Below are 19,825 nucleotides of genomic sequence, written 5' to 3'. Positions count from 1 at the left end.
TCAGCAACGTCCGTCATATAGTACGTTCGTTACAACGGATTCATTTTGTGCGTTCGTGTGACCCCAGCCTTAATGTATCCGTGTTCCATTTGTTTATTACAGCTTTGTTTGTTTGTTTGTTTCTTTCTTTCTTTCTTTCGTATTTTTACATAATTTCCCTTGATTTCAGTCTTTAGTAAAAAACGAACAGACTCACATTTATGTCCTCGACATGACCTAACATCTATCACGGACGAAACTGTCTTGCATCTGCTAATACATGATCTATTTTGTTTGCAGTTATGTTATCTGGCGCTTTCCATGTTCCCAAATGTATCAGTTTATGCGAAAATAGGTACTCTTAAATTTTAGTAGATTTCTTATGGCGAAATAACCCAAAATTTGTCCATTTTAATTGTTTGTATCATGTATAGTTCCTTTGTTAGCCACGGCGCAGTTATCGTGGTTCCTTCTCGTGTCTGACAGATTGGCTTCCTATTATATGTATACTACCCGTAAGGTGGACACTAATGAACAGTTACTGTCGGGCCTGTCAGTAAAGTGAAAGTAGTTTAGTGACTAGTGGCAGTGTTCAGATTAATGTAGCTAAGAAAATTCATTCAGTCCGTTTCGCATTATTTCAGCCACTAACGTGAACAAGTAAGTTGTGAAACATCATGCACCTCAATCCTCAATCATCATATAACAATGGAATTACTTGACTGCTCTACTAGTCTTAAGGTAAAACACCTACGGCTGCCTCTCTGAAGATCACTTAAGGTCCTTGCCCGACTATCGCTTTGGTCAGTCTCTTGTTACGGCCCACGCATCGGAAGCATACGTATATTCAGTGCGAAATGATTTTGCCCGCAGCTCCTATCTATCGACAGTTTAGTTTCTGTTGTTTGTAGCAACTGCTTTGGAAATTGCCGATTACATGATATACAGGGTTAGGCTAAAAGAAATAGACAGTTTAAATGACTCGTGTTCATGAAACTTACACGCACAGGCCAAAAAGCCGACAACACGTGCAAGTTTAGAACTTCAAGTTCCACAAAAGACTGTGTGGGAAACGTTTACGAATGTTCCCTTAGCGGTTGCAATTATTGCAGAACCTCACTGAAAACGACAAAACCCTCCGTCACTCTTTCTGTATGGACGTGCAGCAACGGAAGGAAGTAGTGATTGCTTTAGCCGGCAGTTTTCGGTGACGAATCAACGTTCCACACTAGCGGTACGGTTCGTATATGGGGAACTGAAAACCCGAGAGCTGCAGTAGAGCATGTGAGGGATTCACCTAAAGTGCATGTTTTTTGTGCTGTATCCCCTAAAATGGTGTGCCCATGTAAACTTTAGAGCGTACTTTTCAAAACATGTAAGTATCTCGGCCGTGCTATTAAAACTCTTCTTTCTGTCATACACGTACTTTGAAAGTGTCTATTTCTTTTAGGCTAACCTGTATATTTTATATGCATAACGCTTCGGAAGTTGACTTCAGTGGTCGATTGTCATTATACTGACAGACGTTTTCTATAGCATTTGAGGTTCTCACCGCCTTGGTAATGAGGGGTCCTGTCTTGTGGGATATAGCGCCATGTAGCTCTCCTTGCTACTTGCTTCATGCTGGCTTCTTGCATTGCTTACTCTTCGACATTTTCCTCCGTAACTTTGGCTCACTTGAAACGGACTGCAGGCTTTATAACCCACAAGATGGAACTTCCACAGACGGTTTGCTTCTGACGGCAGAGGTGCTACTGGCCACCACTAAAGTGGAGATATAACTAACGATGGTCGCCGTTTCGATTCCCGGTGAGATCATTGGATTTTTCAGTTGATCTAATCCTTCCAGGCGCACTGTTGCCCTGGGGCCGACTCATCCTCTAACAGAAATGAGTACCAGGAATCTTCCTGGGGGTAAAGGGCGGCCGGCCGGTCGGCCGGACCGTAAGGCTGACAACCTTACCGCCGTCTGTTATCCGATTGTCTACAAAATGTGATTACCTGCACGTTTCATAACCCTATGGGCCTCAAAGGGCTTATACAGGGATAGCTTTAAGTTTTTTTTTTCGGCCCAATTTAGCAGAATTCTGTTTGAGAATCTAATAGTCCATGAATAGGTCACGAATTTCACCTTATTAGATAGAACCTTAAGATTCATTGCCGTGTTACAAGGGTCCGTTGCTGATCCATGTCCTGAGCCGTATGAAGTCGGTCGCCAGTATCCTATTACCTTAAAGCCCATTTGAATATTATCCGCCCATTTATGACTAGGTCTACCAAACGATTTCTTCCTTAATGTTTTCTGAAAAAAATTTGTATGCGTTTCTCATTTCATCGTCCCAGATTTATGTGGTGAAGAGATTATTTACATTATTGATTATCTCAAGTCTTCTAATATTTCCTTCTTCTTAGGTCCAAGTATTCTCCTCAGCACGTTTTTCATGCACAGGTTTGCCCTATCTTCTTCCAGTACAGCGAGAATAAAAGAAAGGTAAAAATGATAGTTTTTCAGAAGTTGAATAACGATTAACTCTAGGTCTCCTCGTGGTCTATCGCTTAATGCTGTTGTGTAGTACGAGTATTTGAAAGCCCCCTAGTTCTATTACAGGCGTCGCCCACAAAAACGAAAATAGAAAAGTAATCAAATCTCTCAGAATAACGAGATCTAATCACGTAAAGAAGGACGTAGAGCCAATTCCCGAAACGACGTGGACATCAAATAGACCTCAGCCAACGTAAAATATCCAGCATTATGTCTTATTTTATTAACTCTAAAATGAGTAAAATGTGTCCACAAACCTTTCAGGGAATCAAACCAGCCGTTCTCGTGTGCCCCATTTATTGGACTTCGCATCTTAAATTGTATTTTTCAGCAGTTGTTTATTCGTAGGGTGGGTTGAAACCGAGTCCACGTGATACTCCGGTCACTGCTGGGCCTATTGTACTATCCCCCCATAGCTCATGAAGTTAGTCGCTGGCTTCTCACCGCGTCGGCCCGGGTCGATCCCGGGTCTGGTCAAGTGGGATTTGTGGTGGACAGAGTGGCGCTGGGGCAGGTTTTCTCCAAGTACTTTGGTTTACTGCCAATCTTCATTCCACCATTTGCTCCACAATCACCCTCACCTATCATCTGGAGCTGGTACAATAGTCCAGAAGTGGCCGCAGTACAAGGGACTTAGTCCCACCCCACTAGCAATAAAAGAAATATTTTTGTTACTTATAATTTAAGGATTTTCTACAATATTATGAACGATGATAAGTGTTGTTATCCCAGAAAAATGGTCTTCCACTTAACATCCTTCCTCGCTCCGTAGCTCAAGCGGTTAATCGCTGGCTTCCAACCGCGGCGGCCCGGGTCGATCCCGGGTCTGGTCAAGTGGGATTTATGGTGGACAAAGTGGCGCTGGGGCAGGTTTTCTCCGAGTACTTCGGTTCCCCTGCCAATCTTCATTCCACCATTTGCTCCACAATCACCCTCACCTATCATCTGGTGCTGGTACAATAGGCCAGAAGTGGCCGCAGTACAAGGGACTTAGTCCCACCCCACTAGCAATAAAAAAAATCCCCGGATGATGGTGATGTGATGATATAAACGTAGAGCAATTAGTATATTGAGAATGTGCGAGAGAAATTGAAGTATTCTGACAAATCTGCCCAAGTACCACTTAGTTCGCCATGATCTGGAATCGAAGGGGCCGTCGTGGTGGGAAAATGCCGCACATTCCCCTGAGCTATAGCACGGTCTTTTCATAACAGTTACTCTGCAATTATAATTATAAAAGACAAATAGTAGTGAAGTAGGCTAGTGAATCATTAAGTGAGAAAACTGAAATAGTCACATTGGACGGACTTGTCTTTTGTAATTGTAGCTGTTAGTGTGACGGACCAAAATGAAACAAATAAAAAAAAGTTACTCTGCACTTTCAGATTTTATATCTTGGTATGTGGTTTACCTTTGTATTGGCCTTAAAATTTCACGCATCTTTAACTTTGTAAGATTACGTAATGTGTGAAGCGAGTACGTAATGGGCCCATCATGTCTGCGTGTCCATCTGTCCACTTGACATATCTTTCAAACAGCGATTGAATGCGGTACGCTCTTCTGCACTAGATTTGTTGGGCCAATTTTAATTTGGTCTCTTCAGTTCACTGCACCTCCTCGTTTACATGAAGTGCATCAGATATAATTTTATTACATTTCTCAAAACCATTCATTCTACAATGAAACTGGTTAAATGAGAAAACTATTTTTTTCAAACGCTCTTCCAGCCCATTCAGGGCCCTGGCATCTTATTCAGTTCCGTAATAATTTTTTCACAGACATTGGCATTCCATGGACGAGTGGTCAGTTCGTCGTAAGCACAAGACAAACTGTAGGCATCGTTAATTTCTGTGATGCTTATATGAAGCATCTCTCTGTTTTGCTTATATTTAACGAAATGCTTGTCTGAGTCTTGAAGGCGGATTGGCGAAGAGTAAGGTAAAAAGAGTATAGGCAGCCCACATCTCTGGCAGGCAAAGTGGGGGAAACTGTGTATTTGGTGTGCAATTTCTGCCTGCGTGTAATGAAAATCCCGTGCTCTCCATCTGCATCGACAACGATATAGTGTCCATTATGGTTGCTTTTATAGTCCGTTTATATCAGCTGACTTCTGGACCCTTTAGAGCCCAATACAAAATCGTGAAGAACGCGTTTGGAAACTAGTATGTGTTCAAACAGTGGGGCGTTCGTTTCTCTCACTGAAGGAACATGCACGCTCCTTCATTCGAAACCGAATCTTCTGGTGGGGAATGAGGTGGCTGATGGAAAACAACTTTCTCATTCCTGTAAATGTGGTCTGCCAATGCGTAAAGATGACTTTGGCTTATGCACACTCCATGTACGGGGAACGTATCCAAGTTTCGCCCTTCTTAAACACAGAGGAGTACGTAATAATTAGCAGTTGGCGAGACGGGTGCTTTGGGGAAACTTCGTACAGCTTACGGCGGCGTTCCAGCGTCATATGGTGAATTCCTTGTACACAGAGTGTTAAAGAAAGGTTACGGGCTTTAAGATGGTATGTGTATAAAAAAGTAAAGCTATCCCTGTACCAGGCCGTGGAAGGCCCATAGGGCTGTGAGACGTTCAGTGTCCCACATTATCTAGACAATCAGCTCAAAAGTTGTCAGCCTTACGCGCCGGCCGCGCTTTACTCCCCAGGAAAGTTATTTAATTAATTCCTGGTACTCATTTCTGTTAGAGGCTGAGTCGACCCCAGGGCCATAGTGCGGCTGGAAGGATTAGGTCAGTTGAAAAAAATCCAGTGACCTCATCGGGACTTAAACCAGCGACCTTCCGACTTGTAGCCTTGTGCCTCAACCAACTATACTACCGCGTGCCCCCCCCCACCTTATACAGGTACACTGCATACACCTGGGGATGACATCCGATAGATACAAAGGGATATATTCGTTATCCAGTCGGCAACGGCGCAGGAGACTACAGTATAGTGCCGACGTTGTCTGAAGACTTAAAGCTAATTCTATACATCAGACTGCAGTATCGCAGTATTTTTCAAAAGTCACCTTTATAAATATATTGGAATCGCACAACGGATGTGTTTACATCATTTCACTTCTGCACTAGGGCATCTGAATACCCGCGTATTTAAATATTTTACACCTGTGATGACCTAACCACCAGCGTATATATATCAATATGTCGTAAGGCTTCTTCTCTAAACAGTCGGTGGTAGCGCTACTGGTCAAAAGGTTCCGTACTTTTGGACCCAAGATACCCATCATTGTGTCCACAAAAGCTCAAAGTTGGACACATCGAGATAGATTAGCCAAATTGACATTTATTAACGTGTCGTATTTGATCCATGCAAGAATGGTTGAGCCACACAAACAGCGTTGTTAAATAATACACGCACGCAACAATAGAACAACGGGGTTATGCAACCTGTTCCTAGGCAACGACTCGAAAAAAAACCCCGCGATACGCGCACGCAACAGTAGGACGAATGTTACAGCTCGTTGCTAGGCAGCAGCCAGCGCGCCAATGGATTGGAGAGATAACAATCACGTTACTTGTGTTTTCTGTGTGGTCCATGCGGAACCTATGTAGCGATGATCTGTTATAGCGTAGATTAGTGCAGTGCAGTGCAGATGAGAGTACAAGGACGAGAATGGAGCATGTTCTTAGTGAACTGTGAAGATTAGTTGACTGCAGATTAGCACAGAGGAGTACAGAGTGATAGAAGACGAAATAACAAGACTTCTTTATGGTTATAAATGTTAGTTTCTGTGTTGAAATCCATTGCTAGGTGACGACGGAAAATCCTTGTGCGTATGCAAAAGTGTGTACAACAGAGATAGCGTTATAATTGAGTGTAATTAAGCGAAATTGTAACCGAAGTGCCAATAAATCCTATCATCCGATCAAGAACCTGTTATTTTCGTCACGTGCCCCCCTTCACATGCTAATATCTATTCCTCTAATGTCCATTTTAATATGTCCTCTTATTTATGCTTTATTCTTCGTGGTTGTCACTTCCTTCAGATTCTCCGAGACGAACGTTACGCATTCCTTTCTTTTTGTCTTCTGTTTTGCAACCTTGTATACCGATAAGCTAACTGATGTGTAGTCTCATTGCTGTGTGTATAAATATAGGAATGTAATATATCCAGTTTCACTGATTTACGTACTTAGATTACGTTGATAATAGGTTCACTTATAGTGATTATCTGTTGTTCCAGGGTTCAGATCCACGTGTGGCAACATGCCGTGGTAAACTGCAGAACAAACGTTCCAAGCTCAATCAGGAGATCAACAAAGAGCTGAGGCTTCGAGCAGGTGCAGAAAATCTGTTCAAGTGAGTATATTTCGTGCCTTAAACTTGTGACTGCTAACATCCGCATATATTGTGCATATGTCAGTGACGTTTCGTTACTTACGGAATTCCAAGGCCGCGCTGTAGCTCAAGCGGTTAGTCGCTGGCTTCCCACCGCGTCGGCCCGGGTTCGATCCCGGGTCTGGTCAAGTGAGATTTGCGGTGAAGAGAGTGGCGCCGCGCAGGTTTTCTCTGAGTACCTCGGTTTTCCCTGCCAATCTTCATTCCACCAAATGAGTGGACCCAATTTGATCCCCCGCTACTAAGCGAATTAAAAAAAAAGGTTTTACGGAATTTTAAGAAAAATGTATTGTCATATTTGGCAAGTTGTAATAATGGACATAATCATAATTCAGTGTTGGTTCGCAGAATTTTGCCCAATCGGAAGGAAGACTAAAAAAGGGGGGGGGAGGGAAAAGAAACTGTAAAGTGAAGAAATCACTATCCTCATAGCTGCTGTACTTCACTAGTCTTCGCCTCTTCTGACGGTGACGGAATTTCTTAATACTTGTACTATTTATACAGAGAATCATAGAATCGCAAAGCCTTTATACAAACACTTACATGCCCCAAAAGAAATCCAAACCCCCGATCCAGCTTGCAGGAGCCTTAAGAACCAGCAGATCTTGAAGCGCGCGGCTAGCAGGACCGACATCTTAAATCATGACAAAATTAAAACTTAAGCCACGAAATCAGCAAAACTCTACATACGTATATATGATTTTGTCTGAAAACCCCTTTTCATTTTACATATACTGGAATAGATGTGGAAGGAAGTTTTCGTGGCCTATTTCTCTGCGGCATATGCCTGTGCAGACTGAGATGCTGCTGTTACGTAATGTAGTGTCTGTGAGCTTAATTAGTTCTCATAACAATCTACTTGAGTTTTTACTAAATGCACCAAGACGAGAAATGTAACTTCATATAGAAAGCATTTGGAAACCGTGTATTCCAGACTGTATAATGTTTCGTATCCTCTCCGTCAGGTCCTTACCGGGATCCTTTATTGCATATAAAACGCGTATAGCTAATGACGAACCGGAAAACGCAGTTCCAAGACCTGTTTCAGTAAGATCTAGTCGTAAGTGCATTCCACAAGATGCACTCAAAACTGTTTTTGTCGCTGGAAGTGAATACAGTTATGCGATATCGCTGCAAGTAAGAAACATAACGGAAACCAATGGCCTGCAGCATAATGCCTCAGTGATTTATACTTTCCTGCCGCACCTTCATGTCAGATAAGTTGCCATGCGAGCACGGCGTTTCTTCAACTTCCTTTCTGTTCCATGTCAGCGCTGCTGAAATTCAGACCGCTGAGGGGCCGCATTTTACCTTAGGAAACGACCAGCGAGCAGCATTATAAGATATTGTTTTCTGTATACCGACATGAACATACGAATATGTTCTGCACTATTCAGATATATTAAGCAAAATCAGATGTAACTGTATGTAAAACTCATGCCACCTGGGTGAACATAAAACAGCTACGTTTAAAAGTTTGCTCCATATATTAAGCAGGCTATCCATGAACAACGCAAACAGACTAACCTAACATCATCATTACCATAAACAGTTAATGCTTACAACAAAAGAATGTGTGTATTTATACACAAACAATCCTACAGAAAACAAATAACTCCGAAAAAAGTGGACATTTACTAACTCAGGTAACTAAGCGGCCTCCGTAGTCTAGAGGTAACGTTCCCACCTAATGACTCGTGGTACGCGGGTTCAAACCCGGCGGAGGTCGTGGAAATTTTAAGGGCGGAAAAATTAATGGAACAAGTCCTCCGGGAGGGACTTTAAGCCGTGGGTCCCGTGTCGTAGCTTTACGGCACGTAAAAGAGCCTCATATCTCCAAAGGAGGTCACTGAGCTAAATTCAAGGATATTTCCCGCCCAACAGTAGTCTCTAACGCCTCTGATAGATGGGGGAAGCATTATAGATACCGCCAAGCCAGTAGAGGCCGAACTCGCTGGCTCGGTCGGGATTGATGGTACGCACCAATATCGGTAGAGTATAGAGACTGGTAGATTATCATAGAGGGAAGCACAATGGACCAATACTGGTCTCAATGCATGGGGAAACCCACCCTCTCCAATAACTAACTAACTAACTCAGGTGACTAAATGCGTTCTATTACGATACTATTCAAAATACCAAAATTAAGATAGTATTTGAAACAAATATTACTGTAAAAGATCTACTACACGCGTTAGTGTCGACGCAACTACAGATCTCTATAAACTTCTATATAAATAAGATTGCAGAAACGTCTACATAGGGCAAATAGAGTGTAAAATTTACGTGGATACAAAGAACATTTTCAAAACATGAAATACCATGAAGATGATTCCGGGTATGCAACACACATCTCAAACCATATTCATCAATATGGCAAAATATAAAATACTATGGAAAGAATGGATTGCGCAGAATGTCAACTCATGAAAACTGAATGAAACATTTTATATCAATATGTACAGAGTACAACGTGCGACAATTGAATTCTCGGAATGGCCTCAGCATGTCGCTGGGGTGTTGAGTAAGGCAAACTCATGTACCCAAGCACATTTGGACATGTTCCAGTGTTTACATGACCCACAGACCAAATGAGTCGTTCGTCCCAAGCAGCAGAGGCACCGCGCTATACTGTTGGCGGAAAAATTGGTAACGAGAATCTCGAACAGCGGATAAACATCAAGTTTTGTGTGCAGATTTGTGAAGGTGCCAGTGAAAGGTTAGCCATATTAGGCTGGGGCCACACGAGCGCACAAAGTACGTCCGTTGCAACGAACGTACTTTATGACGGACGTTGCTGAGAACACCACAGTTGCAGAATGCGGTGCGTAGTTTTTGTCTGCAATGGAGCCAGAAGAAATCGTAGCATTCGCCTCTTTTGTTTATTTCTACAACGGACGTCACGACTTTCGTTACAACGAACGCATTTTGTGCGCTCGTGTGGTCCCAGCCTTAACAGTGTCTTATGGTGAATACGCTATGAAGAAATCAAATGCTTTTGAATGGTGCAGACGGTGCAAAGAAGGGCGAGAAGATGTGCAAGATGACCCGAGAAGTTTTTCTTCGATAACAAGGGGATAATTCACTGTGAATTGATTGCACAAGGACAAACGGTGAACCAGCAGTGTTATTTGGCAGTGCTGGCAAGGTTCGGGGATCTGTTCGGAGGAAAATACCCGAACTCCGGTCTGACAAGTGGATTCTCCACCATGACAATGCGCCAGCGCACTGCGCATAATGCGTGAAGAGTTCGCGATTTCCTGGCTAAGAAATCCATTACAAAAACGGACCATCCACCTTATTTAACTAGCTTAGCCCAATGCGATTTTTGGCTCTCTCCAAAAGAAAGAAAATGCCCCGAAGGGTCAAAGGTTTGCTGACATTCCTGACATCCAACGCAACGTGATGTTACTGAGAGATGTTCAGGAAAACGATTTTCATGACTGTTTCCGGCAGTGGTAACATCGTCTCACGAAGTGCATGGCTGCGCAAGGAGAGTATTTCGAAGGCGAATGCAGCCGGTAGTGCATAACTACGCAAATTTGCTTTCATAGAGCCATTCCGCGAATTAAATTGTCGCGCCTTGTACATGGCCAACATGCACATGAAGATCACGAAGGAAGAAACAGTCATGTAGGATTTGAGGTTCTTGCAGTGCTGGTTATGAAGAGTACTATCATCTGGAATATAACGCCATGTAGTCCGGTGAAAGTCAAACGAAGTTTTCCTTCGTCTTCAGGGTTGAAGAATAAGTCGCGTAAGATAGCAGCATGAAAGCAGGTGGCAAACAGACCTCTGCATACGAAGTGGTACTACTCTGCAACGTTATGTCCCAGAAGACAATAATCTTAATGAGATAATTATGTACTTTTGACGAAAATACACCGTTCACATGTGCATACGTAAGGGATAACCCTACCTCGTACCAACCTACACATCTCCCATTGCTAAACAGTAACATACTTCACCCCGTAGTAACCAACAGCCATGCCGCACGTCATCATAAGTTAATTACTTATATAAACAGTGCTGTGATCCTATTCTTCATTAAAGAATTAGGGAGTGAGGATGTCGGCTGGATTGATCAGGGTCAGGTAGGGTCTAGCTGTGGTCCCTTCTGAACGTTTCCATAAACAATATTGAAATTAATTTTCCGCCATTTTTGTTAAATAAAAATTATTTACTTATCGGTCTAAATTTAGACGAGCTTCAGAAAATGAAACAGATGAGCCCTCGTTCAAATTCCAGATCTGAAATCAACCTAAAATTTGGTAATGATAGTTGTGAACCAGATGTATTGATGATACGCTGCTGTGTTACCGAAGCCTCGTCTCTGTGGGCTGGTCACGCTGAATGAAGGTGATGACCGTAAGGTATGAGAGGCTGTACAAGTTTCACTCCACTGAGAAGTATGTACCAAGGCAATGAAGATTAATGACTGAGTTTAATAAGTTTAATATATGCAACTCAAGAATTCTTTCAAGGACGGCGCCAGAGCAGAAGCTGAAGATTGCTCATGCGGAATGTCTGTTCCGTCTGAGTTACCACTTTCCAACCGTCGGCTTACGTTTGGCATTCCACATTAACCGCCTGTCTTCGTATTTGGTATTCATTGTGGCTTTGTCACGACTGAAGTGTGCGGTTGTATCTCACAACGTGCTTGCCATACACACATAGACACAAGGAAATCTGCATTTATTCACACACAGACAGCCCAGAATAATTCAATTCTTTGATTATAATTGAGGTTATCTTTTGTGAACACTGTAATGAACTATCGGGTTCCGTAAAGGTTGCGACTTTCTTCGTTAACAGAGCGGCTGTTACTTTCACAATGCTTTTNGTATTCATTGTGGCTTTGTCACGACTGAAGTGTGCGGTTGTATCTCGCAACGTGCTTGCCATACACACTTAGACACAAGGAAATCTGCATTTATTCACACACAGACATCCCAGAATAATTCAAACCTTTGATTATAATTGAGGTTATCTTTTGTGAACACTGTAATGAACTATCGGGTTCCGTAAAGGTTGCGACTTTCTTCGTTAACAGAGCGGCTGTTACTTTCACAATGCTTTTGCTCCATGCAGTTGTTACTTGTGCAATTAATTGCAAATCTGACTCACTCGTTATTAGTTATATCAGGTTCCACCCTGTATTAGAAGGCAAAGTTTCAGAAGCCAGAGGCCATCATGTCTGCTTCGTCTTCCGAGTCCCAGATTTCCTGTCTTGAATGTACGCTGTCGTTATTTTTCTTAGCGCTTCAAGTCTGATGTTGGGAGTGTACCTTAAAGTGGGCTAATACCGATTTCGTCCACATTTGTAGTTCGTAATTGACAGTCACCGCCCTTATTCTACGCTGTACATCCAGTGCTCCAAAGGAAGCGTCGTTAAATAGGTCGCAATCGTGAATTTTAAAAGTGGCCACGACCGCTTCCCTCCAAATCCTTACCAATTCTTCCCACATCATTTCATTCGAGGTTATGTAACGTATGTAGTTGGCGAAACGTTGTTAAATAACTCCAACAATAAAGAGATAAACCTCCGCAACTTTGCGCCCCTTCTGCAGCAGGATGTCTTTTATTGACGTGACTCGTGAAGACAAGTAAAAAGAAAGTAAATGTATCCCTGTAACAGGCCGTGGAGGCCCATAGGGTTGTGAGATGTTGAGGTTCTCACATTTTCTTGACAATCGGCTCATAGATGGCGGCAAGGTTGTCAGCCCTACGCGCCGGCCGCCCTTTACCCCCAAGAATATTCCTGGTACTCGTTTCTGTTAGAGGCTAAGTCGACCACAGGGCCATAGTGCGGCTGGAAGGATTAGGTCAACTGAAAAAAAATCCAATGACTTTATCGGACTTGAACCCGCGACCTTCCGGCTTGTAGCATAGTGCCTCAACCAACTACGCTACTGCGTGCCCCCATCTCGCGAAGAGAACATAAATCATATAAATCGTATTCATATTGTTAATGCTCTATTAAAAGTTCGTACACTGAATTTTTCAGATAATCTGCAGATTAATTAAACTACACAGTATCTCTTAGTGTGTGCTCGAGAGAAAGGAAGTTCGTACTTTCTCATGACAGAAGAAGTGGTAACTGTTTATTGGTGCTTCTGTCCTCCCTTTATAAGATCCTCTTTCGTCCCTGAGAGTGTTACCTAGCATATGTTAGAACTGATTTTTTCGATATTAGTTTATTTACGAATGATCATTAATATTAATCATATTCTCAAAACACATTTTTGAGACGGAAGTTCTGTGCGGAATACTTAGAGATGTATTAGCAGCTACAAAGAAATGATAGTGGCTTCACAGCTTGTATTTTTCCCATACTATTATTAGGGCGATTAAATGTAGATACATAAGGCGCTGGAACTTGTAACATCCATTAACGAAAATAAATTCTAGATGCAGGATTTTGGTCTGGAAAACCTAATGCAAATATGCCGCCTGAGACCAGTGCAGTAAAATCTGCGAAAATATAAGCTGCATTATTCTGAGAGAACGTTTCCTGTCGAACTTATAAAAAGGCAGTTATGAACCCTCTGGTTCCATACTAGTAGTGTTCCTTGATCAGATTAGTAGTGACTGCCAGCCGCTCAAGAACACTTTTCTGCCCTGGAGGTAATGAAATGCCAGGCCCGTACCTAACGCAGCGCATTGCCTATGGTATTCAATTGTGATGCAGCGGACACAATTGTAGACTGACTTGGCATGCAGGTGCATCAGCGCGTGCCTCGGCACATCCCACCTGTCCTTCCCAACCCCTCCATTTTCACTTTATAAGGCGTGGCAAACAGGATTCCCTTGTCTCTTCGAATGTTAATTGCATACACAATTACATCACGCACACAAGAACAATGTTCTGTGGGAAACAGTAAACCAGGCGATTGCCATGCGGTGATTCATTTGATGCTTATACACATCTCTAATTAGGAACCCTCATATTTCATTCTGTTGTGTAATGACCAAGACGGGCGACATTTCTGACCAGTTGCGCACGCTGCTATGGTTCCTGTTTCTGGGCGACTCTGTCCCTGAGTCTTCGTGTTCCGCAACAGGAAATCCATAAATGTTACCTGTCTAAGGAAGGTTTAGCTACATTGCTTGATTGATTGATTAGTGAGAAAAAACTGGAAAACCTGTGGAGTGAGTGACCGCGTTGACCTTATGACCTGTTGGGTTACGCCCCTTAATGTGAATATTAGGGTGCAGCTAAATTTTACGTACTGAATTGCTGGTCATTATACGTTGCTCAGTTTATATACATGAAATCAGAAATGACTACATGATGAAATATGGCGGGACGAATAAGAAGTTCTCAGACGAGGATGTTAGCCAAACGTCTTTTCGCGTGCAATTTAGGGCTTTATTGCTAAGGCAACGAAATTGTAGAGAATTAGTAGTACTTCCTTTTCCACACAAAAATAGTTGCATTTCTTATGATACAGTTCCAGGCTACAGAACTGATACAACTCTCGACGGCAGATGTTAAATCCAATACATTTATAACCAAGCTCTCACAAAGCACTCATATGCTTGAAGCGAACATAATACGACCATCAGGAGTAGTAGCTCGGTAGGTAAAGTAACTGTCTACGGGATGGATAACCGGACTTAATTACCTGGGAGTTGTTGGGATTGTTCTCTTCATCAGTGTGGCTCTGGGATCCACCTTCCTGTGTCTAATTGGTATTAGAGCTTTTTATGTAGGAACGAAGCGACTAGGGCTCGGAGCTCCTTGGTATCGTGACCATGAATGCCAGTAACAATTTTAATACTTTCAAAACTCAGCCTGTGTATCTCGTTATGGTTCTGTGAGGGACTGTGGTAACACAGTGCGCCAACGGAGCGAAGCACGCGTTTTTTCATGGTAGTACTAATTGCACCGGTAGGTGGATCTTCCAAACAGTGGTATATCATCAGCTGTGACCTTTTCATTAAAAATATTTCTAAGAGCTTGTTGAAACCGACATTTTTTTATTTACAGTACTTATGTTATAATTGGATTGTTAGTTCGCAAAGCGGAGTCCCTTTCTAAGTTAGTTCTGAAATTAACTTACGAGAAAGATTCCATGATTTAATTCTTGTTGTAATGGAGTTATGCGCATTTCATTAGTCGGGTTGTTCAGTGTAAGTTAAATATATTAGAAAGAATTACAAACTTGAATTTCTGTAAAACTAGGGTGTAATTATTCTATATCATCATCGCAATAGAATCACAACGCTGTTTAAGGAATCTATAGGATTTTTTTTATGGCGTATAGAATGTACACATGCCATCTGTCCTCCTTTACACTAATTCTTTTTTTTTTAATTCGCTTAGTGGGGGGGTGGAGTCCAACTGCGTCCACTCGGCACGGCGGCCACTAATTGGCCTATTGTAGCTTGCCCCGGGTGATTATGATGATGGAGAATTTGGTGGAATGAAGATTGGCAAGGGAAACCGAAGTACACGGAGAAAGCTCGCCCCAGCGCCACTTTGTCCACCACAAATCCCACTTGACCAGACCCGGGATCGAACCCGGGCCACCGCGGTGGGAAGCCAGCGACTAACCGCTTGAACTATGGTGCGGCCTTCTTACACTAAGACCTTTTTTATTCAGTTTGATCTTTGCTATTACTTTGTCATGATTCACCTTACCAGCGTGTATAACAGATGTCGCATTCAGTTAATTTCCATGGTTATTGCTAGTGGGGTGGGACTAAGTCCCTTGTACTGCTGCCATTTCTGGCCTGTTGTACCAGCCCCAGATAATAGGTGAGGATGATTATGGACCAATTAGTGGAATGAATATTGGCAAGGGAAACCGAAGTACTCGGAGAAAACCTGCCCCAACGCCACTTTGTACACCACAAATCCCACTTAACCAGATCCGGGATCGAACCCGGGCCGCCGCGGTGGGAAGCCAGGGACTAACCGCTTGAGCTATGGCGCGCCCCAATCCTAGGCTTACTGTCCTTACCGAATAAGACAGGCGACGTTAGGACTGTAGGAATGTAGGACTGCATATTTTCGATTTTTCTCTCTGCGTGAAAGAGCCATGGAAGTTTGTGATAGAGGACTTAATGTGAGACGTATGCAAATGTCTGAAGGTTCTTGGGACTGCCGATATTCGTTCCGAAGTGATGTACATTACAGTATATGCATTGAGTCTGATTTAGGGAAAGGCAAGTGAACGTAGGTTCCTCGTAGCACACAGTAACACAAAAGGTGCAAGATTACCTTTCCCCCTTATCGGTGATTACTGCTGATCCGAATCGCTGTTTTTATCGTTTTTATCGCTTGCCATGTAGCTCCAGCAAAACCAGAAGAAAAATCCATATGATAATTTCACCAGGCAACCGTTATTTAAGTATTTATTTTTTTACTGGGCCCTTTAACAGATGTTTGTGCTGTTCATTGCTTTGTTTGTGTATGCTATTACGTATTTGTCCTATTTTGAATTTTGACACAAAATTGCATATCTCGTAAGTCCTTAGACATCCTTTTTTCTAGCGTCAAACCTCCTCTGTATTCTTTAAATTACATTTTTCACCACATATACAAGAAATTATGGCAGAGGAAACTGTCAGTAAGACTAAGAACGAGCAACAGGAGTTCAGCAGTTAACGTTTGAGATATGTACCGCCGTAAGATTAACAATATAAGTTAATCGTTTAGTGGATTTTTAATAAATACTAGACACCGAAAAGTGCTGACTTTTTACTGATAGCTTTTTTGGTTTTGCTTGCACGCTTATTTAACAATACAGATGAACATATGAAGGAATTGTGATTATGAACTATGATACATGTCCGTGACATGTGGAAAATACTGCTCCCGAAGTTCCGTGGAAGAACTTAGTAGTGCAGCAGAACTGCTCACTTTGAATACATGCATCCTGTTTCCCCTGCCCTAAGTCCTTGCATGCAATGCATGGTGTACGCTAAACCAGCGGTGAGGAGGGCGAGAGTGTCCGTCCTCCCTTTTGCACCGTTTCTATCCATATTGGGGGTTTCGTACTAAAATCTGTTGGAATGATTTCGTTATGGTCCCTTCGAATCTGAAGTAAACTTCTTGTTTGCGCAAGTTCACATCAGCATTTGTCAAATTTTTCACAGCCGACCCGCTCTAAAAGAGGCATGAATTGTACACCTAATTTTAAAATTATTTTCCTCACTTTCGAAACTAGAAATGGAAGTAGGCTTATGAGATCACCTTACAGCTCTGTATCTGCTTCCTTGTGTCTCTGTGTTCACCCCTCCCCCCAAACCCATCAACTTTTGAATGTCTGAGCCGATCGTAGTGAAACTCGGTATGCTTATCATCCCATCTATGGCCATCTTGACGACGTACTTCATTTAGCTGCCTCATAAGTAGTACCAGCACTGCAGCCTTTTCATCTGTATTGTTTTATTGACTTTACTAGGCATACGTACTGAAGAGCTATTTTTCTTTTTGCTTGTAACAGAAACTCTAATTTTAGTGAAAGGAACGCAGGCGATTAAGTCTTCCCAGAAATTTTGTTGAGCCTTATATGAGATACTTTTGATATATATAGAAATACGGGGAATAATGCTGTGTTGTATCAGTATCTTTTTGTTAGTAGTACAATTTATTACTCTGGGTGTGCCTGAAGAACACTGACGACGGAAGCGATGTTGCATGCAGTGGGTGTCTTCTCACTCTTTTGCCCCCTCAGTGTTATTCTCAGATCTGCTTTCACGCTGGTGTTTTGCTTGGCTTATTACATCATAAAGGCGGAGGCGATATGTTCCTCCCAAACGTCGGTTGACTTTCAACGGATTACACGAAGTCATATCCAAGAAGATAATATTCTCCATAATTCTTATATTATTTACTTTGTTTTGTACTGCTCCACGATTTCTCCGTCTGAAAGTCGCCTGTTTATGTATATAAAGCATGTGTGGTCAACGTTCCTGGCTACAGATCCAGAGGTCCGGGTTCGATTCCCCGCGTTTTCAGATTTTTTTCGGAGAAGTAGTGGGTCTGGAACGTGGTCCACTCAGCCTCGTGATGATAACTGAAGAGCTACTTCAAGTAAATAGCGGCTCCGGTCTAGAAAACCGAAATTAACGGCCGTGGGGATTCGTTGCGCTGACCACGTGACACCCGCTTTCCGCAAATTTGGCACTAAACTTCGCCGAGAAGCGGCGGTCGCTCGGTCGGTATAGTTCGCTTGCTGACTGAAATCATGGAGTTTTTTCTTTGTTTGTTTGTAGTACTGCCGTGTATCGGAATATTACTCTTCTTTGTTTCGTCTAAGCCCTCCCCCATCAGGCTTTGTCTTGCAACGTGAAGGTATGATGGCGACCCCGCCCTGGTATTGCTTTTCAGCAACAGATGATGATCCAAACAACTTCATTGCACGGACAATTAAACTTTACGGCCTTGCAGGAACACATGAGAAAAATGTAAATGACGAATTCTTGGTCGAATGCGTGCTTTAATGACGAATCCACTGAATTCCCAACTTAAGTCCACGGCTGTTCATCCTTCAGCTGAATACCATAACATTCTTATGACTGAAATATTATTCAGCTAAGCAGAAGTGAGTGTACTATTAATTGTTAAGACCAGAATAATATTTAACTAGCTAAATGGAGCAACGTTTTCCTTTCGAATCGAATGGTCACAAAACTAGTTAAGGAATTATCGAATTATCCTTCTTTCATTGTTTCATTACGTTGTTCCAAGGATTCCCAACTGGTCCATATACAGAGCTGTATGAATCCAATGCATATTATCACGTCGTATTTCATGAAATGTGTATGAATGTTAACCTCACTACTTATTCTTCCAAATTATGTTTTCCCTTCTGGGTTCTCCATTCAAAGATTGTCTATAAATTATTTCACGCATTCGAGTCAATTTTATTGTACATGTCTGTCACGAGTCTCATGTGTTTTTGCTTGTATTATCTTTCCAGAGCGACTACAAACAGAAAACTGAAGGAAACAGTGGCTTTGGAGTTGAGTTTCGTCAACTCTAATCTTCAGCTTCTCAAGGAACAGCTCGCAGAACTGAACGGTTCAGTGGAGCTCTACCAAAATGACAGGTGAGATGTTTGTCCTATTAGTTAAGCAACGAGCCATATAACCGTAGGTATATAGTCCAACTGTGTCCACTCGGCACGGCGGCCACTGATTGGTCTGTTGTAACCTGCCCGGGTGATAATGGTGATGGAGAATTTGGTGGAATGAAGATTGGCAGGGGAAACCGAAGTACTCGGAGAAAACCCGCCCCAGCGCCACTTTTTCCACCACAAATCGCACTTGACCAGAGCCGGGATCGAACCCAGGCCGCCGCGGTGGGAAGCCAGCGACTAACCGCTTGAGCTATGGCGTGGCCCTACGGTAAATATAGCTCCATGCATTATGAATATCGGCAGTAGAGAAGGTGAGCCAGTTTCACTCCAAGGTCGCTTTATCCACGAGGCAATATCCCCCGAAATTCATTGAGTAGGAGACTGGTCGGAACGCAGCCGATCTTGATGTGTGCCAAAGAGAATCTTTCCTCCTGCCCGGAATCAAACCCCGGTCGTCCAGGTCGCAACCAGTGTGTGCAGTGACTGAGCTATTCCTTCCATAAAATTAACATTTATACAAACAAATGTATGTGAATAATTAATCCACCACATGGAAACTTAAATCAGACACTCTCTAAGCTTCTATAAAAACATCCGAGTTTTGATCGGGAGTGACTTCTCTTTGTGTTTCGACAGGTACCCACTAACAATCCTAAAAAAGTAATTCCTCTTTATCTACTTTTGTTAACGTTTTCTCCGTCTGATCTCAGTCAGGTTGGAATATAAATTCGGCCAGTCTCTAATGCCTGTTCTCAAGTACTGCAGATTATTTTTGGTGAGAATGAAATTGTGTCATGTCTGTGGCTTCATTTCATGGTGTGCCTTAAAACATGTGACTGCTGCCATCGCACGGAC

At 42.6% G+C, this 19,825-nt stretch overlaps 1 protein-coding gene across 3 annotated transcripts in view; it reads left to right on the top strand.

Moving 5' to 3' along the window:
* Positions 1–19,825, top strand: part of LOC111871457 (rhophilin-2) — a 326,650-nt gene that overhangs the window by 215,612 nt on the left and 91,213 nt on the right. For all 3 annotated transcript variants that reach the window (XM_023864599.2, XM_023864600.2, XM_023864601.2), the window contains exons 2-3: positions 6,721–6,836; positions 18,812–18,940. In XM_023864599.2, coding sequence (XP_023720367.1) covers positions 6,721–6,836; positions 18,812–18,940 — 245 coding nt within the window. The remainder of the gene's footprint in view (positions 1–6,720; positions 6,837–18,811; positions 18,941–19,825) is intronic.

The sequence above is a fragment of the Cryptotermes secundus genome, unplaced genomic scaffold (assembly GCF_002891405.2).
Source record: "Cryptotermes secundus unplaced genomic scaffold, Csec_1.0 scaffold434, whole genome shotgun sequence".
In the NCBI taxonomy this organism is placed as follows: domain Eukaryota; kingdom Metazoa; phylum Arthropoda; class Insecta; order Blattodea; family Kalotermitidae; genus Cryptotermes; species Cryptotermes secundus.
Note: the sequence above shows the minus strand (reverse complement) of the source record. Positions and strands in the feature narration are given on the sequence as shown.